This window comes from Hyaena hyaena, unplaced genomic scaffold, assembly GCF_003009895.1.
Source record: "Hyaena hyaena isolate Hyena2069 unplaced genomic scaffold, ASM300989v1 scaffold_3, whole genome shotgun sequence".
Classification (NCBI taxonomy): domain Eukaryota; kingdom Metazoa; phylum Chordata; class Mammalia; order Carnivora; family Hyaenidae; genus Hyaena; species Hyaena hyaena.
The window spans coordinates 5,045,600-5,073,485 of record NW_024080635.1 but is presented as its reverse complement, the minus strand read 5'-3'; the positions used below and the strand labels follow the sequence as shown (position 1 = coordinate 5,073,485).

At 39.9% G+C, this 27,886-nt stretch overlaps 1 protein-coding gene across 4 annotated transcripts in view; it reads left to right on the top strand.

The window, feature by feature from the left end:
* The window catches only part of PHACTR4 (phosphatase and actin regulator 4), a 109,425-nt gene that overhangs the window by 19,853 nt on the left and 61,686 nt on the right, over positions 1–27,886 (top strand). For 3 of the 4 annotated variants that reach the window (XM_039231892.1, XM_039231867.1, XM_039231862.1), the window contains exon 2: positions 8,672–8,725. The exons of the other annotated variant lie outside the window; for it this stretch is intronic. Coding sequence is in view for 2 of the 3 variants with exons in the window: in XM_039231867.1 (XP_039087798.1) it covers positions 8,710–8,725 (16 nt within the window). In the remaining variant the exon portion in view is untranslated. The remainder of the gene's footprint in view (positions 1–8,671; positions 8,726–27,886) is intronic. 4 annotated transcript variants of the gene reach the window in all.

Genomic DNA, 27,886 nt, shown 5'->3' with positions numbered 1-27,886 from the left:
TTAGTGGTTAGCTAATGATTAGACAGAGATTTCCTTAAATGCCTTGAACCAATAAATTATCCACCCTTTGCCAAAGGTGCCCTGTCTGTATATTGGAGTATACCTTCAGTGCTCCCAGCAAGTAGTTTACAATTTTCCCTTAGCCATTACTTCCTGCTTCCACAGAACTTCAAGATCAACCGCAGGTAAGAGATCAGGGCCTCTCATGCCTTTCCTGGGTTTGTGCACAGCCTGTAAATGTATGTGTAATGCATGCATTATCCAGGAATATGTCAGAGTCCCTTATAGACATGTCATTCCTAAACATTTATGGGCTTTTTGTTCAGTGTCCCGTTACCCTCAGCTGGTATCAGTGCCTTAGGCTGTCAGGATGTTAAACCACTGCCACTGACTGTTGTTTGTTTTTTTTTGAAAAATGCCCTAAGGATAGGGCTGTTCACATGGAACAAGCTCTGAGTAAGCTCAAATAAAGATAAGGAGATTGCACTTTCTTGGCCTGTCAGTCAGATTGCATACTAACAGTGCTCTGAGGATGGGACTTTGAGGGAGCTCCAAATTTGTTGTATCCTTTCCAGCAGCTGCTAGGCTGCTGGTGTTCATAGCTACTGAAGCTGTGAAGTTCTTCGTTTTCAAGGCCAACACACACCTGGAGAGAGGGAAATGAAAGTTAGTTAAAGTGCCATCGTAATAGTCACTGGAACCTTACCAATGTTCAGCTGGTTTTCTGTTTTTTGTTTGCTTGGTTTTTTAAACTTTCTCTTAATGTTTGTTTGATTGTTTATTGGTGGGGGGGAACAAGAGCACAAGAGCACGAGAGCAAGCCACCACACACTCCCTCAAGCTGGAAAGGGCCAGAGAGAGAGAGAGAGAGAGACAGAGAGAGAGAGAGACTACCCCAAGCATGCTCTGCACTGACAGCAGATGCAGGGCTTGATCTCATGAATTGTGAAATCATGACCTGAGCCAAATTCAAGAGTTGGTTAGTTGGACGCTTAGTTGACTGAGCCACTCAGGTGCTCTTCTGTTTGTTTGTTTTTTTTTTAATTGCAGTAAAATATACACAATCTGAAGTTTACCATTTAGACATTTTGTAAGGGTATAGGCAGTGACAGTCAGTGACATATTGTTCTACAACCATTACCACCATCTATCTTCAGAACTTTTCATCTTCCCAAACTGAAACTCTGTCCCCGTTAATAATAATTCCTTATTCTCCCCTCCTGGCACCCCCCTGAAACACCATCCGACTTTCTGTCTCTAAGAATTTGGCTGCTCTAGCTAAAGTGGAATCCTACAATGTTCTCCTTTTGTTTTTTTTGTTTTGTTTTGTTTAATTTTTTAATTTTTTTTTTTTATTTCTGAGAGAGAGAAAAGAGAGACAGTGTGAGCAGAGGAAGGTCAGAGAGAGGGAGACACAGAATCTGAAACAGGCTCCAGGCTCTGAGCTAGCTGTCAGCACAGAGCCCGATGCGGGGCTTGAACCCACCAACCGTGAGATCATGAGCTGAGCCGAAGTCGGCCGCCCAGCCGATTGAGCCACCCAGGTGCCCCCAATGTTCTCCTTTTGAATTTAGCTTATTTCATTTAACATAATGCCTCAAGATTCATCTGTGTTGTGGGGAGCTTGGGTGGCTAAGTTGGTTAAGCATTGGACTTCGGCTCAGATCATGATCTCATGATTTGGTAGTTCAAGACCTGTATCAGGCTCTGTGCTGACTGCTTTGAGCCTGGAGGCTGCTTCAGATTCTATGTCTCTTTCTCTCTCTGCTCCTCTCCTGCTCACATTCTATCTCTCTGTCTTTCAAAAATAAATAAATGTTAAAAAAAATTTTTTTTAAAGATTCATCTATGTTGTAATGTCAGACTTTCATTCCTTATTAGAGCTGAATAATATATACCACATTTTATTCATTCATTCATCTGTTGATATTTGGGTTGTTTCTACCTTTTGGTTGTTGTCAGTAATGCTACTGTGAACACAGGTATACAAATATCTGTTTGAGTCCCTGCTTTCAGTTCTTCAGGGTATATATATATATATACCTAGTAGTAGAATTGCAGGATTGTGTGATAATTTTTTTTTGAAAAATTTTTTAGGAATTGCCATACTGTTTTCACAGTGGCTCTGCCATTTTGTATTACAGTACACAGTTCTCCAAATCCTCTTGACACTTACTTTCTGTTTTTAATTTTGATAATGTAAAGTTTATCTACATTTTCTTTTGTTGCTTGTGGTTCTGGTATCCTATCTAAGAAACTTGATTGCCTAACCAAAGGTCATAAGCTTAGATCTATCTTTTCTTGTAAGAGTCTTACAGCTTTAGCTCTTACATTTAGGTCTTTCAGGTCTTCTATTTATTTTGAGTTAACTTTTGTGTTTTCTATTTCATTAATTTCTGTTCTAATCCTTATTATTTACCTTTTCCCCCAGTGTCTTATGGTAAAAGGTTAGGTTGTTGATTTGAGATCTTTTTTTTTTTTTTTTTTTAAATTTCTGAGAGAAAGAGAGACAGCATGAGCAGGGGAGGGTCAGAGAGAGAGGGAGATACAGAATCTGAAACAGGCTCCAGGCTCTGAGCTGTCAGCACAGAGCCCGACGCGGGGCTCAAACCCACTAACCGTGAGATCATGACCTGAGCCGAAGTCGGACGCTTAACCGACTGAGCCATGCAGGTGCCCCAAGATCTTCTTAATTTTACTTCTTTTAAACTTTTTTTTTTTTTTTAACAATTTTTACATTTTTTAAATGTTTGTTTATTTTTGAGAGAGAGGGAGAGACACTGAATCCCAATTAGGCTTCTCACCATTAGCACAGAGCCTGACACAGGGCATGAACTCATGAACTGCAAGATCATAACCTGAGCCGAAGTCGGATGCTTAACTGATTGAGCCACTCAGACGCCCCTTTTTATTCCCTTATTATTATAGGTGTTTACAGCTATACATTTCCCTCTAAGCACTCCTTTAGCTGCATCTGGTAAGTTTTGGAATTTCGTGTCTTCATTTTTGTTCATGTCATCTACTTGTTTATACATGTTGAGAGAATAGCTCCTCCAGAATTCTGGTGGGCCTCTCTCTTCCTGGGGGAATACTTAGAAGAGGAAGCTTGGTGTGGTGAACTGTATCTCCTGCTGCTGTAACTGGTCTCAGCATTACAACTGGTAATTATTACCTCCCTCCACTCTGCATTTCAGATTCTCCGTGTCGTCGGCTACCATCTCTGCCAGTCTTGATGTCTTGCTTGGTGGTGTGACCCAGACCTTCATTCCTGAGGGATCTGAACCACTAGTTACCATGCATTTCTTAGGCCAGAGTATCCAATTTGTCTGTTGACTGTAATGGATCATCTGGGTTTCAGATATATTGTCACTGTCCCCTATTGGAACAACAGCCCTGCTTCTTTCTGATAATAAGGATCAGTTATCCCTGCCAACGCGGTAATTCCTCTTCTTTGCCTGCTATCCCTAGATATAAGAACTCCAAAATGCCCAGGTGGCAGCCATAGCTTGTAGTCTTTTGGAATTCTTTTGTCTCCTATGGATAGAAGTGTTCTTTTTTTGGTGACCAGAATCTTTAACTCTGCAGAACCCAGAGTTGCAGGGATAAGATGCACACATTCTCCAGGTGGGTCTTTGGTATTTGATGATAAACAGGGTATCGTGTTTCTACTTCCCATTTTCCTGTATCCATGTATTTTTCCTGTTGAGGACACAACATGTAAAGGTCTTTGATTTGGTGCATTTGTGCATCCTGGAGGGTGGCACTTTGATCTTATAAAATATTACATTGAATTGATGCTTCAGTTGTGCCTTCAGGCCATTTCAATGCTCTTTAAGGTTAGGAGCTTCTAGATGCTGCTCTATATGATACCACCAGTGGATCTCATGGTCCTGGGCCCTATCCTGCACTTACTGTAATGAAATGATATTGTGTGGGATGGTGCTTACTGATAGATTAAACATTTCCTGAACTCTCATGTAGTGATGTTCCATTGGTCAGGAAAGGCAAACCTATACCCAGAATATGTCCTTATTCCTTTTGGAATAAATTGCTCACCTTTTCGCGGTGGAAGGGACCAAATATAGTCAGTCAACTTGCCATCAAGTGACCTATTGGTTTCCTTAAAAGGTGGTGCCGTATTGAAACTTAGTGTTTTCCTCTCTTGCTGACCATTTGGACTTTTGGCAGCACCAGTAACTGGTGCATAACTGGGAGTTCATGCTGTTGTCCATACATGGTATATATCTCTGCCACTGTGTCCACCTTCTTTCGTGTGCCCATTTTGTCAGCACGGGGGAGGCCATGACAAAAGATAGCTGACAGAAATTGGTTGAGTTGTTGTCTGCTTGGTTTAGTGCTTTTTTCATGGTAGATGTTCTCTGATGACTGTTAACCTGTGACACAAAAATCTTAATATGTTGCATCCACTCCTGTGCCCTCCTGCATGCCTCTACCCTAGACCTCCTTGCCCCAATATGCCAGTCTAGTCTTTCCACTTTTATGCCCCCTGACCAACATGTCAGGACATTTTCCTGTGAGCTGTCACAACCACTTCTTTGTCTACACAAAGTAGACAGTCAAGTGTGCTGCTTAAAGCTCTGTCCATTGGGAGGGTTTTCCTTCACTGTTTCCATCACTGTTTTTCAGTGTCACCCCCTGAGTGAGGCTGTAGCTGTTCATTTTTGACTTGTACCCACATACAGCTATCACTGAAAAACGTGAGGGTTTTTTTCTTTGTTAGCTGGCTATAGGGCTAACCGTATGGTTATAGGGCTATAGGCCCCTGTATAGCCAGAAAGGTATATGCTCTAAGGAAGGGGTACCTGTACAGCAGTGGTGGATGATATGGTTGGTTTGGGCTCCTGGCTCAAGCTTGTGACCTCTGGTCCTATTTGTGCTTGATCTTGGTTGTATCACTTTCATCTTATGCTGTCCTGTTACTGGCTCCACCCAACGTTACAACTTGGTGTGTTTCACAGAACCTAGGTCATGATGGGTGCTTCTAAATAGATGGTCACTTTGTGTCCCGTGGTCAGGTGCTCCATATCTACTAGGACATAGTATCATGCCAGGAGTTGTGCCAAAAGCATATAATTTTCTCTTACAAATGTCATGGCCTTGCTCCAGAACTCCAGCAGTCTGTGTAGTGATTCTCCCGGTGGGGTTAATACCATAGGATTGGCCAGGCTGTTTGTATCACCACCCAGGCCTGCAGAGTCCTTTCCCATTTTGAGCTACTCTCCAAATGAACCTTTTTGTGTCATCTGGTTTAGAAGCCAGAGCAGTATTCTCAGGTGTTGTGCCTCCCTCTTAATGGTGGGAAATGCAAGATGCAAGTATTTACTTGGATGCCTTTAATGTGAATGGCATGTCTTATCAAGCCCTGACTACTGAAAATTTTACTGATGTGATGAGTTCCTGAATCTCTGAGATATTTCTCTCTCACTGTCTGGAGTGCATGTTTCCTGACAAGGCCGTCAGTGTGCTATCTGCCTCTTGCTCATCTGGCCCTATTAGCAGGATGTTATTAGTATAGTGGGTCACTGTTATGTCCTGCAGGAAGTCCAGATGATCTGTGTCTCTTAGGACTATATTATGCAAGAGGGCAGCAAGACTGACATAGTCCTATAAGTGAGAATCCCAAGCAGGCTCTGCATTGTCAGCACAGAGCCCGACATGGGGCTCGATCCCATGAACCATGAGATCATGACCTGAGCTGAAAGCAAGGGTTGGCTACTTAACTGACTGAGCTACCCAGGTGCCCCTCTGATCTTTCCTTTAAAGTTTATTTATTGATTTTGAGAAAGAGAGACACAATGGGTGGGGCGGGGGGGGGGGGGGGGGGGGGAGGGAGAGGATCAGAGAGAAAGGGAGAGAGAGAGAATCCCAAGCAGGCTTTGTGCTGTTAGCTCGGAGCCTGATATGGGGCTCTGTCTCATGAACTGTGAGATCATGACCTGAGCTGAAATCAAGAGTCAGATGATTAACTGACTGAGCTGCCCAAGTGCCCCGGGATTCTGAGTTTTTAGTGGGGTAACTACCCTCAGCGTCCTGACCCTCTATCCTTAATTTCTTTTGATGTTTCATATAGAGAAGTGCTCTTATTGGCAGTTTGTCTATTTTGCTTCCAGTGACATCATGTTCCATTAACTATTTCCATAGATCTGTGAGTCAGGACCCTCTGACTGCCACTCTGACTTTGCTGGTCTATATGGTAATTGTGTCCCTCTGGCTTTTAGGCTCCTGCCATCGCCATTGCTGTCAGTGGGGTTACTTTTGTTAATGACCTCTCCTGTGCAGGAGACCAGCTATTAAACTTCCTAATGACACTGGAGCCCACCTCACCAGCACATTCCTTACGGCATCCTCCTGGCCATTCCAAGAAACATAATAATTTGATGGGGTTTCTGACCTACTTCAGCATGCCTGCTTCCTTGAGCCTTTGATTCCTTCCTCCACTGTCTGCCATTGCAGTGCTGGTGTTGGTATTTAGCATGGGCCGTCACCGTTTCTAGTTTTAGCAGCCTTCCTGGTGGGACAGTCACATCATATCCTGAGGTTTTTGCCAGGGTGGCAAATCCCATATTTCCCGAGAGTAATTGATAACCTCTTCCTGTTCAGTCTTAAGTTCTGGTCCTCATGTTCAGGCATCCTCAGAATTCAGTCACCATCGTACTCCCCTGGCTCCTGCCATGCGTGCTTTGCTAAGTCTTGCAACTACCTTAAGTGATAATTCCTTTCTGGTCTGTCAGACATAGCACATGTGGGCTGGGTTATGTTGTGACTTACTGCAAGTTAAAGGCCCGCTAGCCAGGAGGTGGCAGGTCCTGAGGGGCGCACTGTTTTACTGAGCAAGATGTGGAGACCTCTGCATTATTTTCAAGTGACAGGTGAGTGCTAGTTCTTGTGGGGAGGACAGGCCACTTTTGTAGTCTCAGGAGGTTACAGGGTATTTGGACATTTGAGATTTTGGAAGGGGCATTTACCCATTTGTCTCCCTCCCATGTATCAGGGTCTCATTTTTTTCCCAGTCAGGGACCTGACCTTGGCATAACATACCTCCCTTGGCTGAGCATTGACCTTTGGAGCTGGCCTATTCTGATTAACTCCTGTCACAGGTCTTCAGCTTTTTCTGTCCTGCTGCCACAGAGTAGAGTTTATCAAGAAGGCCCTGTGGCTTTCATATTTGACTTTCAATTGACTGTTAATTCACCCATTTTTTGTTATATGTTTTTTTAGAAAGAAAATTATTGAGTTTAGCAATAGCCATTCAGTTCAATCGTCATTATAGTTATTGTCTTCCTTTTACTCTTCAAATGCCTGATACATTCAGTCAGCTAGAACATTCCCTTCACAGATAGACCACCACTGTTCACCATTGGTGAAAGTTTAAGAATTGGACTAGCACCTTATACCAGGAATTATCTGTGTTAGACCTACCACCGGCAGTGGGGTCCTCATTGCCATCTAGTCTGTGAGCAATTCGGCTCCAAAACCCTTTCATACTTCCATTTTCTCAGATCACTCCGGCAACAGCTGTTGGTAGGTCGTGTTCTCTCAAAAACAGTCTCTGAATTGGGAGTTTAATATTCATTCAGACTGTTTATTAGGGAATGCCCTTGGGACCAAAACCACAAAAGAGGTAGGAAGTGAGATTGGGTAGATTGAGCCTTGACTTAATTAAGGGTAAAGGAGATTGGATATCTATCTATACTCAGTCAAATTTCTTTCAGAACATTGTTTTATTTTCATACTTGAGCATTCTAAACTTACAACTTACTATATCTAAAATAACCTGTACTTTCTGTAGGCAAAACCAATTCCTTCTAAGATACCATGGATATCCTTTCTCAGAAATTTCTGTGAGTTTTGTTGGGTGTTTGAGGGGGGCATGTGTTTTTACATAAAAACTATCCTCTTTCCTTACACTGTAGTAAATTCAAAATGGGGATTGGAAAGGTAACTTACTTAAGTAAACTGAGAATAATATATTTTAAAATGAAAATTAGGGGTATCTGGGTGGCTCAGTTGGTTAAGCATCAGCTTCAGCTCAGGTCATGATCTTGTGGTTTGTGAGTTCAAGCCCTGCATTAGTCTCCACACTGACCGTGCAGAGCCTGCTTGGGATTCTCTCTCTCTCCCTGTCTCTCTGACCCTCCCCCACTTGCTTACACATGCACGCGAGCTCTCTCTCTCTCTCAAAATAAATAAACTTAAAGAAAATTAGCCTTGAATGTTTTATGATATTTTTATATTAGACATCTGTATCTCAACTGTCTTAAAATAAATTCCAGTTGGTAATGTTCTCACTTAATACATTATACATTTCTATAATGTTCAGCTTGAGTGTTTAATTTATTTTGAGAGTGAGAGAGGCATGTGTGTGCATACATGCACAGAGAAGGGGCAGAGAAAGAAAATCCCAAGCAGGCTCCCTGCTCTCAGTGCAGAGCCTGACGTAGCGAGGCTCAATCCCACCAACTGTGAGATCATGACCTGAGCCGAAGTCATGACCTGAGCTTAACAGACTGAGTCACCGGAGCACCCCTATAGTGTTGCAGTTTTAAACTATAATCACTGTTCCTGAATTGGGTGTAAAAAACCCCACAAAACATAAAAGGTGATGAATTTTATGTTTTAAAGTATATCATTTACCTTTTTCTCTTTTCAGAAACTATATCCCACCTCCCTAAATTGGTTAATAGTGGCATGGAAGATCCAATTGGTGAGTATCACCTACATTCTTCTTAGTAAATGCTATTTGTGTTTTATCCTCTTCTCCATTAAACCTCTGTAAATTAATTTTTTTTTTCATATTCAGTATGCTGCTCTGTAGCTTAATGACTCTCAGGGTTTCTGGTCTCAGGATCCCTTTGTACTGTAATTATAATTGAGGGCCCGAGAGAGCTTTGTTGATAAGACTTCTGTTGATTGATATATACTATGTTATAAAAGAGATTTTTAAAATATTCATTTATTTAAAATAGCTTTAATAAATTCGCAAGCCTCATAAATAACATTGTTAATGAAAAATAACTACCAAAACAAGCAAAAAAGAAAAAGGAAAAAGCAGCCAGAGTGGGATTGCTTTACTTTTTTTGCAAATGTCTTTAATGTCTAATTTAATAGAAGACAGCTGGATTCACATAGCTGCTCCTGCAGTCTGTTCTGTATCACATACCATGTAGTCTCTGGAAAATTGACTGTACAGCTGAGAGATAATGAGAGTGAAAAGGGAAATAACATCTTTGTCTTATTTTTAAAACCTAATTCCAACCTTGCTATTTAGGGATCCCCAATGTTCCCTACGTCATACTTTGAGACCTGCTGATCTAGAATGCTAGTTACTTCAAATAAAACAAAGAACCATCTGGCAAGTGAAAATAAGTTTAAAATTCTCAATCTTGAACACTTAGCAACTTATGTATTCTTCTGTTTGGTTGGAAGTTTAGTTCTGCTACTATTTCCAAACAAGTGTGCTTTGAAGTTCTTCACTCGTACTTGGCCAATGAAAGATACCATGGAAGTAATCACAATAGCAGGGATGTTCACTATTTCCAGTGAAGTTTGCATGTATGTGATATTTTATCTAACAACATGGTTAAGGGAATATAGATCTACATACATGAAAGTTTAGTATCTACCTTGTGGGCTTAAAAAGTCAGTTACTGTTTTCCTATTGATTCTCATTTCAAAAAGAGATACAGTCTAGAATATCCATCTCCTCCTCCTCCCCCAAAATCATATTACAGATTAGGAAGACTAGTTAGGAAGAACTTAAAATTTAAAATAGACATTTAAAATATACACCAGCCAAGAAAGGGATCAGAGACTGTTTTCCTTGTTTAACCTCAGCATGCTGGAGTAAGATTTTGATTCAAGCATTTTGTGATTCTTTGCAAAATGTGAAGTCGGAATCTCCTTTTATGCCAGTGTAACTTGAAGTATAGGAAAAATATTACCAATTTTATATTCTACTGATGCCCAGTTACCCTAGATGACTGAGATCAGGCACTTGGGCTACTGGTACAAGTAATGATATAGCTCAGGTTGATAGCTATTGTCTTGCTTTGAGAACTTTTCAAGATCTGAATGTCTTCTCTGCTTTTAATGAGCCTAAATGGCTTCTTAGGACCTTGGCTTCTCTTTCCCCTGAACGGTACTTTACGTCAAGTTCATCAGCATAATCCTTAGTTTGAACACTAGAGGGCAGTCAGTACTTTAGTCATAAATTTGTAGTTTTATTATTAAGTTAATTCTGGAGGGGATTCCTTATGAACAGTTTAGTAAATCTAGTTGATTTTGGTTGCTTGGTGGCAAATCCTATAGAACATGTACATGTGACAAACTAGAGTAACTTTTGACAACTCCAAAAGTGTTTACTGGAAACTTAATTTTTCTCTGTAACCCACTTTCCTCACCTAACTTAAGCATAACCTAAATTTAATCACAACTAATTAATTACATTCATTGTTAAGCTAATTAAATTTAAGTGAAGTTTAAATGTAACTTAAATTTGCTAGAGAATACCGAAGAGAGAGTTGCTGTGGAAGTTAGAGTTGATCAGTAGTCAGTTGAAACATAAATTGAAATGTGCTTTTGTTCACCAGTATAAGAAAAAGGTTGTGTTCTGTGCTAGTGAGATTTGTCCTCTTATACTTTAAATCTTGGAATTATAACTTGATTAGCATTTATATTCATAATATGGATTCTAAAGAAAAATGGGATTTTCTTACTTGCTTACAAAACATACATATGATAATGTTTGCTGGGTGATGGTCTGCTCCATGCCAGTTGACAAAGAAAAGAATTCTGAATGTAAAATCAGTTTGTTTCTAAGAAGATAGAGTCCTTATAAAACGAGGTGAGAATTTTGTTAGATCAATTAACAGTTATATAGATGCATTGAAAAAGAATTATTTGTTGTATTCTGAAAATAAAAACGAGGGATATTTACCCGTCAAGTTACACTGAGCAGACCTAAGGCCTCTGGGACCTTTCCTATGTGGACAGATATTTACACATTTCATTATATAATATTTTAAAATCACCTTTGTTAATACTACCACTGGTCTCACTGGAAAGGTCTTAAATACCAAGAAGCTGTCAAAGACACTCCGGTGGATATGTCTTCCAAAATTACCATGTTCTTTTGAAAGCCTGACTTCTATCACTGGCAACAAGTACTATCGGTTTTCTTTGTAGGGGTAGCCTCGCTTTCGTTCAATTCTGAGAAAATACTTGTCAAATACCTAAGCTTGAATAATATAGTTTGTCATTCAGCCCTTCAAGTAAAAATGATATTTTATGGGGAAAAAAAAAGAAAAAGAAAAAAATCCTGGCTAGTTCAGCTTGCAACTCAGTCACACAAGTGCTTTTCTCTAAAGGTAACTGTTGTACTTAAGTATATGTTTTATGCATACTTCCCATTTCCTCATACAGAATAATAGGATATGTACTGAAAGATTGAGATTTATTAAAACTCAGAGTTTTTACTGCTTTAGCAAGGACATCCTTAAAATTGGCATTGTTTTTAACTGCAGTAATGGAGTGGTGAAGACCGTGGGTTCTATTAACAGTTTGGTGCTACTGCCTTGATTTGTGTTAAGGTATCAGCGGTTTTGCTCACCATTGTTTTTGTACCATCAGTATTAAGTGTCAACACTGGAAAAAGGCAAATAAGGGGCGCCTGGGTGGCTCCGTGGGTTAAGTGTCCAACTTCAGCTCAGGTCATGATCTCATGGTTTGTGGGTTCGAGCCCTGCGTCGGGCTCTGTGCTGACAGCTCAGAGCCTGGAGCCTGCTTCCGATTCTGTGTCTCCCTCTCTCTCTGCCCCTCCCCTGCTCATGCTGTCTCTCCCTCTCTCAGGGGGGAAAAAAAAAAAAAAAAGAAAAAGGCAAATAATCCTTTAGTATTACTAAGTCTAGAGCTGCACCTCTTAGATTCCTGGAAGGATCTCAGGGATTCCCAGGCATCAACGGACCATACTTTCTTCAGTTTCCTGAGGTTTAAGGGGTCTGTTGAATGGAAGAAAAGCAACTTTGGGCAAAGTCAAGACTTGTCCTGGAAATTGTACTGGGCAGGGCTCCAGCGTGGCCCCAGTCTGGGACAGGTGGCAGAAATGCGGTCAGAGGGAGTGAGCAGCTCTGTGATTCCTCCTAAGGTGACCATGACCCACCTACAGCTTTTAGGAGTTGGTGAAAGAACACTTATCTGGGATGAAATGAATGTGCTGAGCTCATTAGGCAGCTAAGTTTTTTGAGAAGAAATTCATCAGCATTTAGTCAAGATAAGCTGAGAGCCAGGCTCACCTGGCACTATGTTCTTATATTTAAAAAGAGGCTAAATGGCAACAGAGATCGTGGTGATGACAGCCGTCAGTCTGTCTCTTGAGTCATACTGTTCCCCTCTGAGCAGATGTGTCTCTAGGTGTGGCACACAGCTGTCATCCTGGATAACCCTGCTCACCTGGGGACTCTGCTTCTCTCCTGCATTGGTTCCTTTGTTTAGTAAACCCGTCTTCCTCTTTCTTGATTGCCAGCTGCTTCTCGAGGCTTGGCCTCCTAGAATAGTTTCCTGATTTTCACCTCTTTTTTCTTTAGTTCTGCCTCCTACAACATTTCTTCATCTTTATCTTCAATTAAAATGTTCTTTTCTACTATTATGTTTTGAATTTCTAGGAGATCTTTTTTTTATTCATGGAATGTTTCTTTCGTAGTATTTTTATTTGTTTGTTTCAACAATTTTCTTTGCCTTGCATAGTTTCTTTTCCCCTAAAGTTGCTTTTCTTTGTTTGGTTTGATCTGTTTCATGTTAGAGTTTTCCTCTGATGTCTCATAATAATTAGCTGTCTGCTTGTGATTAAGAGTGGGAAGCTTTAAATTAGAAGCTTTAAGCACATAGGCTGATTACCTTTGGGCCTTTCTGTAGGGTGAGCTTCTTGTCCCTCTTGTTGAGGAAAATCCCCACATCAATAGGAAGAGTCTTCCCATCGCTGACTAGATTTCCAGAGGGTAAGGGGTGAAGAGGATTGGGCCAGAGGGGAGGGAGAGGGTGTTACTCCATTCAACACTGTTGTTTGTACACATGGTCACCTAATTCCCCTCAGGTTTTAGTACTGTTTTCCCATTGTCAGCTGCCTTTTGTGTCCTCAGTTCAGAAACTAGTTGTTTTGGGGCGCCTGGGTGGCTTGGTCGGTTAAGCGTCCGACTTTCGCTTAGGTCATGATCTTGCGGTTCGTGGGTTCGAGCCCCGCATCGGGCTCTGTGCTGACTGCCAGCTCAGGGCCTGGAGCCTATTTCAGAGTCTGTATCTCCCTTTCTCTCTGACCCTCGCCCTCCCCTGCTCGCGCTGTCTCTCTCTCTCTCTCTCTCTCTCTCCTAGAAATAAATAAAAATATTAAAAAAAAAAAAAAAAAAGAAACTAGTTGTTTTATCCCTTCCAAGAAACAGGCCTCTTGAATTCTGCCAGTGTTGGTGTGGGACAGGCATTCAGAGTCATGGAATGGGGAAGGTGATGAAGGAATCAAACAGCTTTTACCCTGATTGTCTTTATTCCATTTCTTTCTCTTTCATCTCCAGTTTCAAAGGGACCTGGTAGAATTCAATGAAAGTAGTATTAATCTATATTAATAATTTTTACTGGGGGAGGGGGACGGAGTAATGGCTACACTATATTCAGTGCTAGAGGAAGGAAGGGTCCAGAAAAGATGTGTGTACAGTTTATGCTACTGTGATATTTCATCCCCTACTGCTTCTAAAAACGGCTCATTACCGCTTCTGCTTTTTTTCTTCCTCCCCTATCAACTGTTTATGGGTTAACAGCCACTGTCCCCATAGCATGCCAGAAGAAAAGGGACTGAAACCCTGTCATATGAAGCTCCTAAAGGTTTTTTTGGGTAGGAGAGGATCTGTATACTAAATTACCTTCCCCAAATCTTCTGACTTTATTAAGTTTCTGTATACCCTTTCTTAGATAGAAGTAAACACAGTTTGTGGAAAATATTTTCTTTTTGGTATGTACTTGATGAAATAATTATTTAATGAGATAGATTGTTAGTATGAATCCTAAATTTGAAGTTGGTTGCAAAGGCTTTATTCATATGCATGGAATTCTGGGAACAGATTTACCAGGTAATATCTCTTTTGGATTAAAATTTGTATCACATTGGGAATATGTGATACACATATTCCCACACAATGGGAAGCAGTATGTTGAAGTAGAAAACAAAAGCTGTATCTAAACAAATAAAATTAACTTCTTTACTTCCTATTCTGTATCTGAATTTATACATCCCTATTATGTTATAAAGAAATTTTTCCTAGCTATTCAAGGATATTTGTTAAGGAGCCATGCTGAAAGCTAATGCATTTAACTTCAGGGTTCATGAAAAAATGGGTTACCTGACTGGCTATGTCGATGGAACATGCTACTCTTGATTTGGGGGGTTGTGAGTTCGAGCCCCACATTGGGTGTAGAGATTACTAAAATAAAAATTAAATAAAATCTTGGGCACCTGGGTGGTTCAGTTGATTAAGTGTCTGACTTCGGCTCAGGTCATGATCCTGCAGTTCATGAGTTTGAGCCCCACGTCAGGCTCTGTGCTGACATCTCAGAGCCTGGAGCCTGCTTCCCAATTCTGTCTGTCTGTCTCTCTTTCTCTCTCTCCTTCCCCCACTTGTGCTTTCTGGCAAAAGCAAATATATAAAGTTGAAATAATAATAATAATAATAATAATAGTAATAAATAAATAAATAAAATCTTTAAAAAAAAAATAGGGTTCCTGGTTGGCTCAGTCAGTTAAGCCTCCAACTCTTTTTTTTTTTTTTTTTTTTTACGAATAGTTTATTGTCAAATTAGTTTCCACATAACACTCAGTGCTCTTCCCCACAAGTGCCCTCCTCCATGCCCATCCCCCCTCCCCCCCACATCCATCAGTCCTCAGTTTTTGTCAGCATTCAAGAGTCTCTCATGGTGTGCCTCTCTCCCTTTCCCCCACCATTTCCCCCCTTCTTCTCCCCCTTGTTCCTCAGTTAAGTTCCTCCTAATCCTCCTATACATGCAAACATATGATATTTGTCCCCCTCTGCCTGACTTATTCCGCTCAGCATAACACCCTCAAGGTCCATCCATGTTGCTACACATGGCCGGATTTCATTGTTTCTCATCGCCATGTAGTATTCCATGGTATAGATAAACCACATCTTCTTGATCCATTCATCTGTTGATGGACACTTAGGCTCTTTCCATGTTTTAGCTATTGTGGAGAGTGCTGCTATGAACATTGGGGTACATGTGCTCCTATGCCTCAGCATTTCTGTATCCCTTGGGTAAATTCCTAGCAGTGCTATTGCTGGGTCATAGGGGAGTTCTATTGTTAGTTTCCTGAGGAACCTCCACACTGTTTTCCAGAGGGGCTGTACCAGTTTACATTCCCACCAACAGTGTAGGAGGGTGCCCGTTTCTCCACATCCTCGCCAGCATCTAGAGTTCTCTGATTTGCTCATTTTAGCCACTCTGACTGGCGTGAGGTGGTATCTCAGTGTGGTTTTGATTTGTATTTCCCTGATGAGGAGGGATGCTGAGCATCGTTTCATGTGTCTGTTGGCCATCTGGATGTCCTCTTTGGAGAAGTGTCTGTTCATGTCTTCTGCCCATTTCTTCACTGGGTTGTTTGTTTTTCGGGCGTGTAGTTTGGTGAGTTCCTTATAGATTCTGGATATTAACCCTTTATCTGATATGTCATTTGCAACTATCTTTTCCCATTCCGTTGGTTGCCTATTAATTTTCTGGGTTGTTTTCTTGGCTGTGCAGAAGCTTTTAATCTTGATGAGGTCCCAATCATTTATTTTTGCTCTTGATTCCCTTGCTTTTGGGGATGTGTCAAGTAAGAAGTTGCTGCGGAGGAGGTCAAGGAGGTTGTTTCCTGCTTTCTTCTCTAGGGTGTTGATGGTTTCCTGTCTCACGTTCAGGTCCTTTATCCATTTTGAGTTTATTTTTGTGCATGGTGTGAGAAAATGATCTAATTTCATTCGTCTGCATGTTGCTGTCCAGTTCTCACAACACCATCTGTTAAAAAGGCTGTCTTTTTTCCATTGGATATTCTTTCCTGCTTTGTCAAAAATTAGTTGGCTGTATACTTTGGGGTCCACTTCTGAGTTCTCAGTTCTGTTCCATTGGTCTATGTGTCTGTTTTTGTGCCAATATCGTACTGTCTTGATGATGACAGCTTTGTAGTAGAAAGCCTCCAACTCTTGATCTCAGCTCAGTTCTTGATCTTGAGGTTGTGAGTTCAAGCCCTGTGTTGGGTTCCATGCTGGGCATGAAGCCTACTAAAAAAAAAAAAAAGAAAGAAAGAAAGAACCACCAAAGTTCATGGGAAAACATTTTTGTGATGCTGTTATGTTGTTACCACTTGAAGCTCAAAATGTGTTAATAACGCAATCCCTTCCTCCCTCCTCTTTAAGAATGAAGACCAAAATACAAACTTAATTAGTTTTGGGATCCTTAGGGAGTAGGAGATAAATTCCTTTGGAATTAAACTATGCCAAGAATGATATTAGTTCTGTTTTTTTTCCTGTGGTTTTGAATACAAACTTTAAAAAGCATTATTACAAATATATATTAAATATCTTCCTTTCCACCAGGACTATAAACTTAAGGAGAGCAAGATCTTTTTGTTGTTATATTCCACTGCCCAAGAGTAAACACACAACATATATTTGTATGTATTTCTTATAGTGGTTTTAAATTTTCTGTGTAAAGTAGAATAGCCAGTCTTCAGGGAAATAGAGTGCACAGAACACCAGCTTCTGTAAACTTTAATAGCACAGATATCCTGTAATTATTTTTTTCCTGTCGGTACAAAAAGATGAGCCATAGTAGAAATGCAGGCCTGGAAAGTAGTAGTGCTGACATTCTGGACTATCTCCCATATACTCTCACCACTTTTCATCCCTTCTGACTACTCCTTGTTCCCTACACCATAGCAGGTGTGATAAGTTGACTAATTGTGTACACTGATTTCCATCTGAATTTACTTCTGCATACTGAACCCTTATCAATTTGTGATGGACACAGCATAGGCCATGAGTATAAAAATTAAAGGGCACCAGGCAGGCTCAGTGGGTTGAGCTTCTGACTCTTGATTTCAGCTTAGCTCATGATCCCAGGGTTGTGCGATTTAGCCCTGTGTTGGGTCTTCACTGAGAATGGAGCCTACTTAAGATTCTCTTTCTGGGGCACCTGGGTGGCTCAGTCAGTTGAACATCTGACTTCAGCTCAGGTCATGGTCTTGTGGTCCATGAGTTCAAGTCCCCTGTCAGGCTCTGTGCTGATAGCTCAGAGCCTGGAACCTGTTTCAGATTGTGTCTCCCTCTCTCTCTGCCCCTCGCTTGCTCATATTCTGTCTCTCTTTCAAAAATAAACATTTAACAAAAATTAAAAAAAAAACAACACCTCTCTTTCCCTTCCCCTGCCTCTCCCCTATTCTAGTACAAACACACTCTCTCAAATAAATAATAATAATAATAATTAAAATGAAAAGGAAATAATAGGAGAGAAGGATGGCTTTCACTTACCATTTTGTATCTTCCTGTATGGTTTGCATCTTTTAACTATGCACATATATTACTTTTTTTTTTTTTTAAAGATTTGAGAGTGAGAAGGTGTGAGTGGGGGAAAAGGCAGAGAGAGAGAAAGAGAGAGAGAATCCTAAGCAGGCTCCACACTAATAGTGTAGAGCCTGACATAGGGCTCCAACTCACAAGTCATGAATCATGACCTGAATCGAAGTCAAGAGTTGTATGCTTAACCAACTAAGCCACCCAGTTGCCACTGTATTACTTTTATTTTTCAAAACATAAACAGGGATTCTATTTGCATTCTTCTTTATATTTATCAGTGCTAAAGTATATAAAACTAATTTTTTTTTAATATTTATTTATTTATTTATTTATTTAGAGAGAAGGTGTGCACACATGCACATAAGCCGGGAAAGAGTAGAAAGAAGGGGAGAGAGAATCCCAAGCGGGATCTGCACTGATAGTGCAGAGCTCCACTCTGGGCTCAGTCTCACAAATCATGAGACCTTGACCTGAGCCGAAATCAAAAGTCGGATGCTTAACTGACTGAGCCACGCAGGCACCCCTATAAAACTAATTTCTTAAAGGAGGTAAAAGATAGTAGAAAGGTTTTGTTAATGGGAATTAAATACTATACTGGTCATTTTACATGCACAGCTTAACTGTGCCTAAATAACCATGTTAATAATGTGGCCTTTTGAAATATAAGATATTTTATTCTTCTCATGAAGTAGATTCAGCCTACCCTATCAAACTCCAGCACAATTGACATGTTCCTCATCCATTCAGTGTTCAGTAAACACTGAGCAAAATCAGCAAGACAGCATGTCCTAACAATTAAGCTCTTGGATCTGGAGTCCGACAAACTTGAGTTCAGATCCCAGTTCTGCCATTTCTTGCCTGTGTCCTTTGGCAATACGCTTACTCTTTGATCTTCAGTTTATGTTATAAAATAAGGATATGGGTTTTGCATTTTCCACAAAGTTGCTATAAGAAGTAAATGAATTAGGAGCACCTGGCTGGCTCAGTCGGTTAAGCGTTGGACTTTGGCTCAGGTCATAATCTCATGATTCCTAGGTTTGAGCCCCAAATCGGGCTCTGTGCTGACATTACAGAGCCATCTTGAGATTCTCTCTCCCTCTCAAGATAATTAAATATACTTTAAAAAAATTAAATGAATTAATGCTTATAATATTTGTAACATGATGCCAAACACATAGTAAATATATAATAGCTGTAATATCTTGGGGCACTAAGGGTATAAACATGAATAAGACATGATCCCTGTTTTGGGTTTTTTTTTTTTTTTTTTTTTTTAAGTAATCTTTACTTCAAACGTGGGGCTCAAACTCATAACCCTAGTATCAAGAGTCACATGCTCTTCCAACTGAGCCAACCAAGCACCCCTGATCCCTGTTCTTATGGAGCTTTCAGTCTGGGTTAAGCAGTTACAAGGTGCTGTTTAGGATCCCTACCCCCCCACCTCTTTTTAACTTATGTCTAGTTAATCGAAATATTATTTACATACAATAAAATTTACTCTTTTTAGGTATATATTCCTGTGTTTTGAAAAACATGGAAGTTGGTATAACCACTACCATAATTAGGATATAGAGTATTTCTTTTACCACAGAACTTCCTTGTTCACCTTTTTAAAAAATGTTTATTTAGGGGCGCCTGGGTGGCTCAGTTGGTTAAGCGTCTGACTTTAGCTCAGGTCATGATCTCGTGGTTCACGGGTTCAAGCCCCGTGTTGGGCTCTGTGCTGACAGCCTAGAGCCTGGAGCCTGCTTCATGGATTCTGTGTCTCCGTTTCTCTCTGCTCCTCCCCTGCTCGTACTCTGTCTCTCTTTCTCAAAAGTAAATAAAAGATTTTTTTAAATTTTATGTTTGTTTATTTTTGAGAGTGTATGTGTGGGGGAGGGGCAGAGAGCAAGAGAACAAGAAACCCAAGCAGGCTCTGTGCTGTCCATGCAGAGTCCAGTCCGGAGTTTGAACCCAGGAACCGTGAGATCATGACCTGAGCCGAAGTTGGCCACTTAACAGACTAGGCCACCCAGGTGCCCCTCCCTGCTTACCTTTTTAAATAATCTCAATCTCTTCCCTCCACTCTTAGCTGCTGACAACCCCTTAGATCTGCGTTCTGTCCCTTTTTCCATAATGTTATATAAACAGAATTGTATGACACATAGCCATTTCTGGTTGTTGTTTTTTTCACTTAGCATAATGCTGTTGAGATTCATACATGCTATAGAGTATATCAGTAGTTCATTCCTTTCATAGCTTTTTCAGAGTGTCACATATTTGGATTTATCACCTTTTAAGGTTGACCTTTTTCACTTAGTGATGCGCATTTAAGATTCCTCCATGTCTTTTCATGGCCTCATAGCACCTTTCTTTTTAGTGCTGAATACTATTCTGTTATTTGGACATACCACAGTTTATCCTTTCAGCTACTGAAGGGCATCTTGGTTACTTCCATGTTTTAGCAGTCATGAATAAAGCTGCTAAAACATGTGTGTGCCAGTTCCTGTGTGGACATACATTTTCAATTATTTGTTTAGTTTAATTTTTTTAAATGTTTTTTTATTTCTGAGAGAGAGAGAGAGAGAGAGAGAGGCAGCATGAGCAGGGAGGGTCAGAGAGAGAGGGAGACACAGAATCTGAAACAGGCTCCAGGCTCTGAGCTAGCTGTCAGCCCAGAGCCCAACGCAGGGCTCAAACCCACGAACTGTGAGATCGTGACCTGAGTAGAAGTTGGATGCTTAAGTGACTGAGCCACCCGGGCACCCCTCAATCATTTGGATAAATACCAAGGAGTACAATTTTGGAACATACGGTAAAAGTATGTTTAGTTTTGTAAGAAACTGCCAGATTGTGTTCCAAAGTGGCTGACCTATTTTGCATTCTCACCAGCAGTGAATGAGCCTTCCTGTTGCTCCACAGCCTCACCATCATTTAGTGTTGTCTATGTTTTGGATTTTGGTCATTCTAATAGTGGCTTCTCATTATGGCTTTAACATGCAGTTCCCTCATGACTAATTGAGTAACATGTCATGTGTTTATGTGCCATCTGTATCTTTGATGAATTATCTATTAAGATTTTTTCCTCTTTTTAAAAATTGACTTATAAATGAGTTGGGAGAGTTCTTTACATGGTTCATGTGCAAGTTCTTTATATGTGTGATACATGTGTTTTCTCCCAGGTTGTGGCTTGTCTGATTAGCAAAAGTTTTTAATTTGATGCCATCCAGTTTTTTCTTTTATAGTTAATGCTCTTTGTCTTTTAAGAAATCTTTGCTTAACCCAGTGTCACAGAGATTTCTTTATTTTTTCTTCCAGATGTCTTATAGTTCTAGGTTTTCCATGTAGGTCAGTGATTCTTTTCAAATTAATTTTTGGATATGGTACAAAGGTGAAAACATTCTCGTTGTCTCCTAAATTACTTTGGCACTTTTGATGAATTCCTGATGACTTGAGCAAGTTTCTAGGAAAATATAATTTACCAAAGTGACTCAAGATACAAAAATCTCATATAGACTAATAGTCATGGAAGTAATGTTAAAATGTGTCTAAGCTCAGTGGGTTTAATGATAATTTCATTCATAGTGTGAAGAAACAAATAATTATAATGCTGTATCAACTACAGGAGAATAGGAAAAAAGAAAAATACACCCATCTAGTTTATAAAGTTAACAAGATCTTGATACCTTGATACTTGATAACTAAAAGCTGACAAAGATGGTACAAAAATAAAAGTGACATTTCTCAACTCAATGAATATAGTTGTAGAAAATTTGTATAAAGTACTTGCAGATTAAATCCAACAAATAATTATTGCTTTTTTTTATGATTACAAAAACAACACATATTTCTTCCAGAAAAACTGGAAGATACAAAGATGCAAAGTGATATAAAGGAGAAACTTTTATTCCCAGTGATAACTGCTGACTTACTGATACCATTCTGATGTATCTGCTTCCACAATCTTTTCCAGAAATTACCTGTATCATTATACATTTTTAACATACCAACTTAGAACTGCTTTTTTCCCGCATTTGATATGTGACATCTCGCAGTATATTAAAGGAGTATGATGAAGAGGATTTCTTTTAGGATCTAAGGATATTACGGAATTTATAAATAATAACACGTTAGTACATCAGAAAACAGGAGGAAAATGATATGCTCATTTCTTGAGATGACAACAATTTTTTATCTTATTTTTTTAATTTTTATTTTTTTAAGGAGTTTTTTAAAGTTTATTTATTTTGGTGGGGGAGATAGAGCATATGAGTGGGAGTGGGAGGGGCAGAGAAAGAGGGAGAGAATCTCATGCAGGCTCCACGCAGTTGGGCTCGAATCCACAAACCCCGAGATTATGATCTGAACCAAAATCAGGAGTTGGATGCTTAACTGACTGAGTCACCCAGGTGCCCTGATGACAAAAAATTTTTGATAAAATTCAACTATTCCAGCTAAAATCTTTTAAGAATCTGATGATTTATTTTTAAATGAAAAGCACCTACACATTCCTTCCTACTAAATTGATTTAAAAATTGGTAACATTAAGTCACATTTTATAAAAGTTAGGTACAATTTATTTCGACCACCACTGCTGCCCAGTGACAACCCATAACATGAATGTTGTATATATCCTTTTAGTTCCTTTTCTTCTATTGCAGGACGTTTACATACTGCTTAAACGTAATAAAGAATGGCTCTTTCTGGGGCGCCTGGTTGGCTCAGTTGGTTAAGCTCTGACATCTGCTCAGGTCAGACAGAGCTCCTTCAGATCTTCTGTCTCCCTCTCTCTGCCCTACCTGTGCTCGCTTGCTCGCTCGCTCACTCCCTCACTCTCTCAAAAATAAAAAGAAAGAATGGTTCTGAATACCACACTTACCAGTGGGATACTGAAGAAATGTCCACTAGAATAAGAACAAGACAGGAACAAGACACGTTTACTTTATTTAACATTATTTTGGGAGTTCTTAGTTCAGTAAGGCAAGCATTAATCAGAGGAATAGTTCCAGTAATGTACAAGTTAATTATATACTTGTTGGCCAGTATTGTTTCCTGTTCAGAAAAGTACTCCCAAGAGAATCAACTGAAAAAGAGTTCAATAAAATGGCTGACCAAATGCAAAATAATTGTTCAAAAATGAATCATTTTAAATGTACGTATAATAAATTATACCAAAAAACTAAAGGAATGAAAAGTCCTTTACATGAACAACCCAAATTATGAGCTACCTAGGAATGACTATAACATAACCTCTATGATACGACTGGAAATTTGCTATTGGAGGAGGGAATAGAGGCATTGTGTCAAGAAATGGGAAAATTAGGGGCGCCTGGGTGGCTTAGTCAGTTAAGCGTCCAACTTTTGCTTAGGTCATGATCTCGCGGTTCGTGGGTTCGAGCCCCACGTCGGGCTCTGTGCTGACTGCCAGCTCAGAGCCTGGAGCCTATTTCAAAGTCTGTGTCTCCCTCTCTCTCTGACCCTCCCCTGCTCACGCTGTCTCTCTCTCTCTCCTAGAAATAAATAAAAATATTAAAAAAAAAAAAAAAGAAAGAAATGGGAAAATTAGTGCTGTGTATTACTAAATTTACTGTATAGGTTTAATGCAGTTCTGATAATTGAAGTTAGTTTACATTTGCTTTTGGTATTTAACAAAGTGTATAAAATATAACTTAGAAAAAATTAACAAACTGCCTTTTTTTTTTTGCTGATTTATGATGCTATTGCAGCAAGCTAAGGTTCGTGAGATCACAAATATATTTTTGGACTATATGTTCTGTTCTGTTGAACCACCTGTCAATTTTTCCACCAGTTGTACATTGTTATTATTATCTTTTCTTAAGTAGGCTTCACACCCAGTGCTAGAGCCCAACATGGGGCTTGAACTCACGATCTGAGATCAAGACTTGAGCTGAGATCTAAAGTTGGACACAGCCTTAAGACTGAGCCACCCATGTGCCTCCTCATTATTTTTATTATAGTCTTATATTTTAAGATCTAAAATAATATCTCTTGATTAATCTTCTTTTTCAAACTTTTCTTGGTCATTTAACTAAAGAAATAACTTTGATAAAGAGCAATGCACACAGCACAGTGTTCATGTCATATTTCCGTTTAAAAGTGTATTATTTTTATTAAACAAAAAGAGTATTTAAAGGTTTTGAAATTTTCATGTGTTACTATTAAGTAATAAGTAAATATCTTTAGTTTTAAAAATGTATTTCCTCAGCTTTGTTTCAAATTCACATTGTGGTCAGTGGGATTTAAAAGTTGATAATGAGACTAGTATAGACATTTTCCATTAGGCAGGAAACCATTAATTTCAAAACAACCTCAGTGGTTGTCTTCTTGTGCCTGTTCAGAGTTCTGTCATGTTAAAAATCACCTTTCCTGGGGCACCTGGCTGGCTCAGTCATTAGAGCATGCAACTCTTGGTTTTGGGGTCGTGAGTTTGAGCCTCACATTGGAGGTAGAGTTTACTTTAAAGAAATGACCTTTCATGGTAGAGCTTTGACTCGACTCAAAAGAAGCATAGGTTTTACAAGACTGCTGTTTGAAACATCAGTGGAGTCCAGAACACGTGTGAACATCTGCACAAACGCCTGCGCGTGCATGGGCACGCGCGCACACGCGCACACACACACACACACATCCATAATGGAAGCTTCCATTAAAAGAAGGTGATGGCAGTATAATAATGGATTGTGAAATGGTGGGCTGATGGCCTTCAGTTCCTTATTAAAGATTGTTTTGTTTTTTCTTCATCAAACCAGTGTTTTTCTGTTGAGAGCCAGAATGATACCAGGTCAGACTGTAGTCTGTAGCTACAGCTTTCCTTTTTTCCACTGCATGAAAAGATTAAATACTACATTTGTCTGGACTATTTCAATATTTTAAAGTTTCTTTTGATGATTCTGTATCTTCTGTTTTTTTCTTTGATCTCCGCAAATAATTTAAATGCTGTGAAACAGATGGGTCTGGCTGCTTTATTTTTCCATTTTCCCCCAGAGGTCAGCCTTTCCCCTTTTCAGTTTAGAGCTCAATAATCAAAGGGCTTGAATAGCAAGAACGTTTACGAATCATATCTTAATAAAAGAATGAAGTGGCACCCAAGTAAAGACATTGTTGCGGGCGGGGGGGGGGCGGAGCTTTGCCAATACTAAAGGTGTGTGCTTGTTTGGTTCTGGTCTTAATCTAATAGTACATCCAAGGCCAATTACTTAATGTTGGTTACAGTGAAGTTCAGTTAGTTTTGCTTGATCATTTATGTTCATACTCTATACCCTCACTTCAACCAAAAGGTGAGAAGGTTTGATGGATGGATGATTGGCTGGCAGACTGATTCATTAATTCATTTTGTTGGTACACCACCCTCGCTGCCACGAAGGGAAAAAAATGAGTAAGATACAGTTTTAGCTCTCAAAGAGGAGATTAAGAAGGCTTAGTGTGAGGCAGAGTGAGGAAATGTTTTTATACATATAAAAGAGTTGTGTTACTGGAATTTCATGCCACATTATTCAGCATGACTTGTACTTAAGGAAATTATTAAAACAAAACTTGCTTGTATAGATATATATTTCCTATTTTCTCTGTGTTCTTTGAACTGTTTAGTGGCGATTTTTTTAAAAAATTGTTTTAACTTTTTTTTTTTTAATGTTTTGTTTATTTCTGAGAGACGGAGACAGTGTGAGCAGAGGAGGGTCAGGGAGAGAGGGAGATACAGAATCTGAAGCAGGCTCCAGGCTCTGAGCTAGCTGTCAGCACAGAGCCTGACGCGGGGCTTGAACCCACGAAGAGATCATGACCTGAGCCGAAGTCGGACGCTCAACCATCTGAGCCACCCACTCAGGCCCCCCTAACGTTTTTTATTTCTGAGAGAGAGACAGCGTGAGCAGGGAAGGGTCAGAGAGAGGGAGACACAGAATCTGAAATGGGCTCCAGGCTCTGAGCTAGCTGTCAGCACAGATCCCGAAGCGGGCTTGAACCCATTAACTGTGAGATCATTACCTGAGCTGAAGTTGGCCACCCAACCGACTTAGCCACCCAGGCGCCCCTGTTTAGTGGTGATTTAAGGAGAGCTTTTTATTGTATTTGTCCTGTATCAAGAGAATTTGGAGAACATGGGGAAATAGGAAAATCCAGGAGCTTCCTAATTACTTTAAACATACAGATACACAGTATATGGTGGTGAAACATACTGTTTTATATGGCTAATAATGCCCCTGGTGTGGGTTAAAGGTGCTTCTCAAGAAACACTGGGACTGGCTGGGATAGTGGTAGAAATGTGTCTGACCCAAATCAACCTGTCTTGATTTTAGACCTTTCATTTATTTTCTGAGAACTTGCTTTATGGATTGGTTTTATGATAAGAAGCATCATTCTTGGTGGTGATCATACTGGAAATATCAGGGCTGAGCTAAGAGAACAACTGTTTGTTTTTGTTTTAACATTGTCGTTGTGGACAATTTGTGTAACTGCCCTGTGCCTGAATTTTACTTTTGTTATAGTAATACCTCCTAGGGTGTTTCTAAGGTTAAAAATAAATTATGTGAATTCAAGGTATATTTAGGTGTACAGTGTATTTAGTAGGAGTAGAGATTCACCTCCAGATTACTTAGATATGAACCTCAATTTTGCCATTTATTAGCTTTGAACTCACTGGACAAGTTTACCCCTGTGTGACTCAGTTTCCTCATCTCTTAAGTAGGATAATAAATGGAATCTGATGTGCTTGTTGTGAGAATTAGATTAATTAATACATGGAAAACACTTAGAATAGTCCCTGGAGTTATAATATAGGGTCAGTTGGTGTTAGCTTCTTATTCACAGAAAACAAGGGGAAAGAATGCATGGGAAATTGAATTTAGTTTATTCTTTCTTAGATTTAGCTTTTTTATCAGATCTTTTTAGAGATGTTCATATGTAACAAAATACATATGTAGTATTTATCTCTTCGTGTTCTGATTTTTCTGATAGGAACTTTTACCATTTAGTGAAATGATCAGGAAACAAGAGTGAAGGGGAGAAAAAGCAGAGATAAGAAATCAGCTTTGAGTGGTTAAAAACTGGTGGTGCTATTTTAGTCCTCGTAACTGTTTCTCCATTTCCCCTAGAAGCTAGAAGAAAAGCCGAGCTGGGGTTTTTTAAAATCACTTTTTCTATAAATCTAAAACCAACTATAATCAAAGATTGTGTTGCTGTAAGCATAGATTGCAGTGAATTAATCCATAGCTTGCAAAATAATCTTTTATGCCTCTCTTTTTCTTTTCTTTTGTCATGAAATTGTTAAGTGACTTATTCTAAGTCCTAGAATTCTAAGACTTAATATACCAGCCTGGCACTTCCCAACTTAAATACTCCATAACCTGAAAGAGGTACCTGTAGGCTAAACTAGTGAGAGATCCTGTCCTCCCTTTGCCTGACTCCATTGTTTTTAAGTATTAACTGAATGCCTGCTTTGTGCTGAGCAGCATGTTACTTGCTGAGGATATATGTAGGAGAGACTGGTAAGTAAATAATTAAAACAAAAGTGATGTGTACCCCTGTATATAGAGGTACATTCAGAGTGACTTTGGAGCACAAGAGGGAATACCTAATTCAGTCATAAGTGTCAAAAGGTAGATGTTCAAAGAAGGCTTCCAAGAGGAAGTGACACATAAACTGGAATTTGAAGGCGCAGGACTTGGCCAGGTTAGGGGATGTGGGGAGGGAGAGGACTTTCCAGGAAGCTAAAACAGCAGATCCCTCCTCCGTAGATAGACCCGGGAGAGCATGTCACAGTTTCAGAACTCCACATGATGCAGTGGGACTGAACACTAGTCCCAGGACTGACGGCGAGCAAGTATGGGAGAGGAGGTAGAAAAGAGGGTTGTTAAAAAGGTAGGCTTGGATCAGGGCTTGAAGAATTTTCTTTTGTAAGGCAGGAAGAACACTGTTGAATTTGTGCTGTTATAAACCATCACTGCGGCCCCACTGTTGAGGACAGATTAATTTTTTTAATGTTTTTTTAATTTATTTCTGAGAGAGAGAGAGACAGCATGAGCATGGGAGGGTCAGAGAGAGAGGGAGACACAGAATCCGAAGCAGGCTCCAGGCTCTGAGCTGTCAGCACAGAGCCCGATGTGGGGCTCGAACCCTTGAATGGTGAGATCATGACCTGAGCCGAAGTAGGACGCTTAACCGACTGAGCCACCCAGGCGCCCCTGTTGAGGACAGATTAGAGAGGAACAAAACTGGAAGCAGGAAGCAGTAAACTATTACTGGCCCAGGCCCACAAAGGAAGA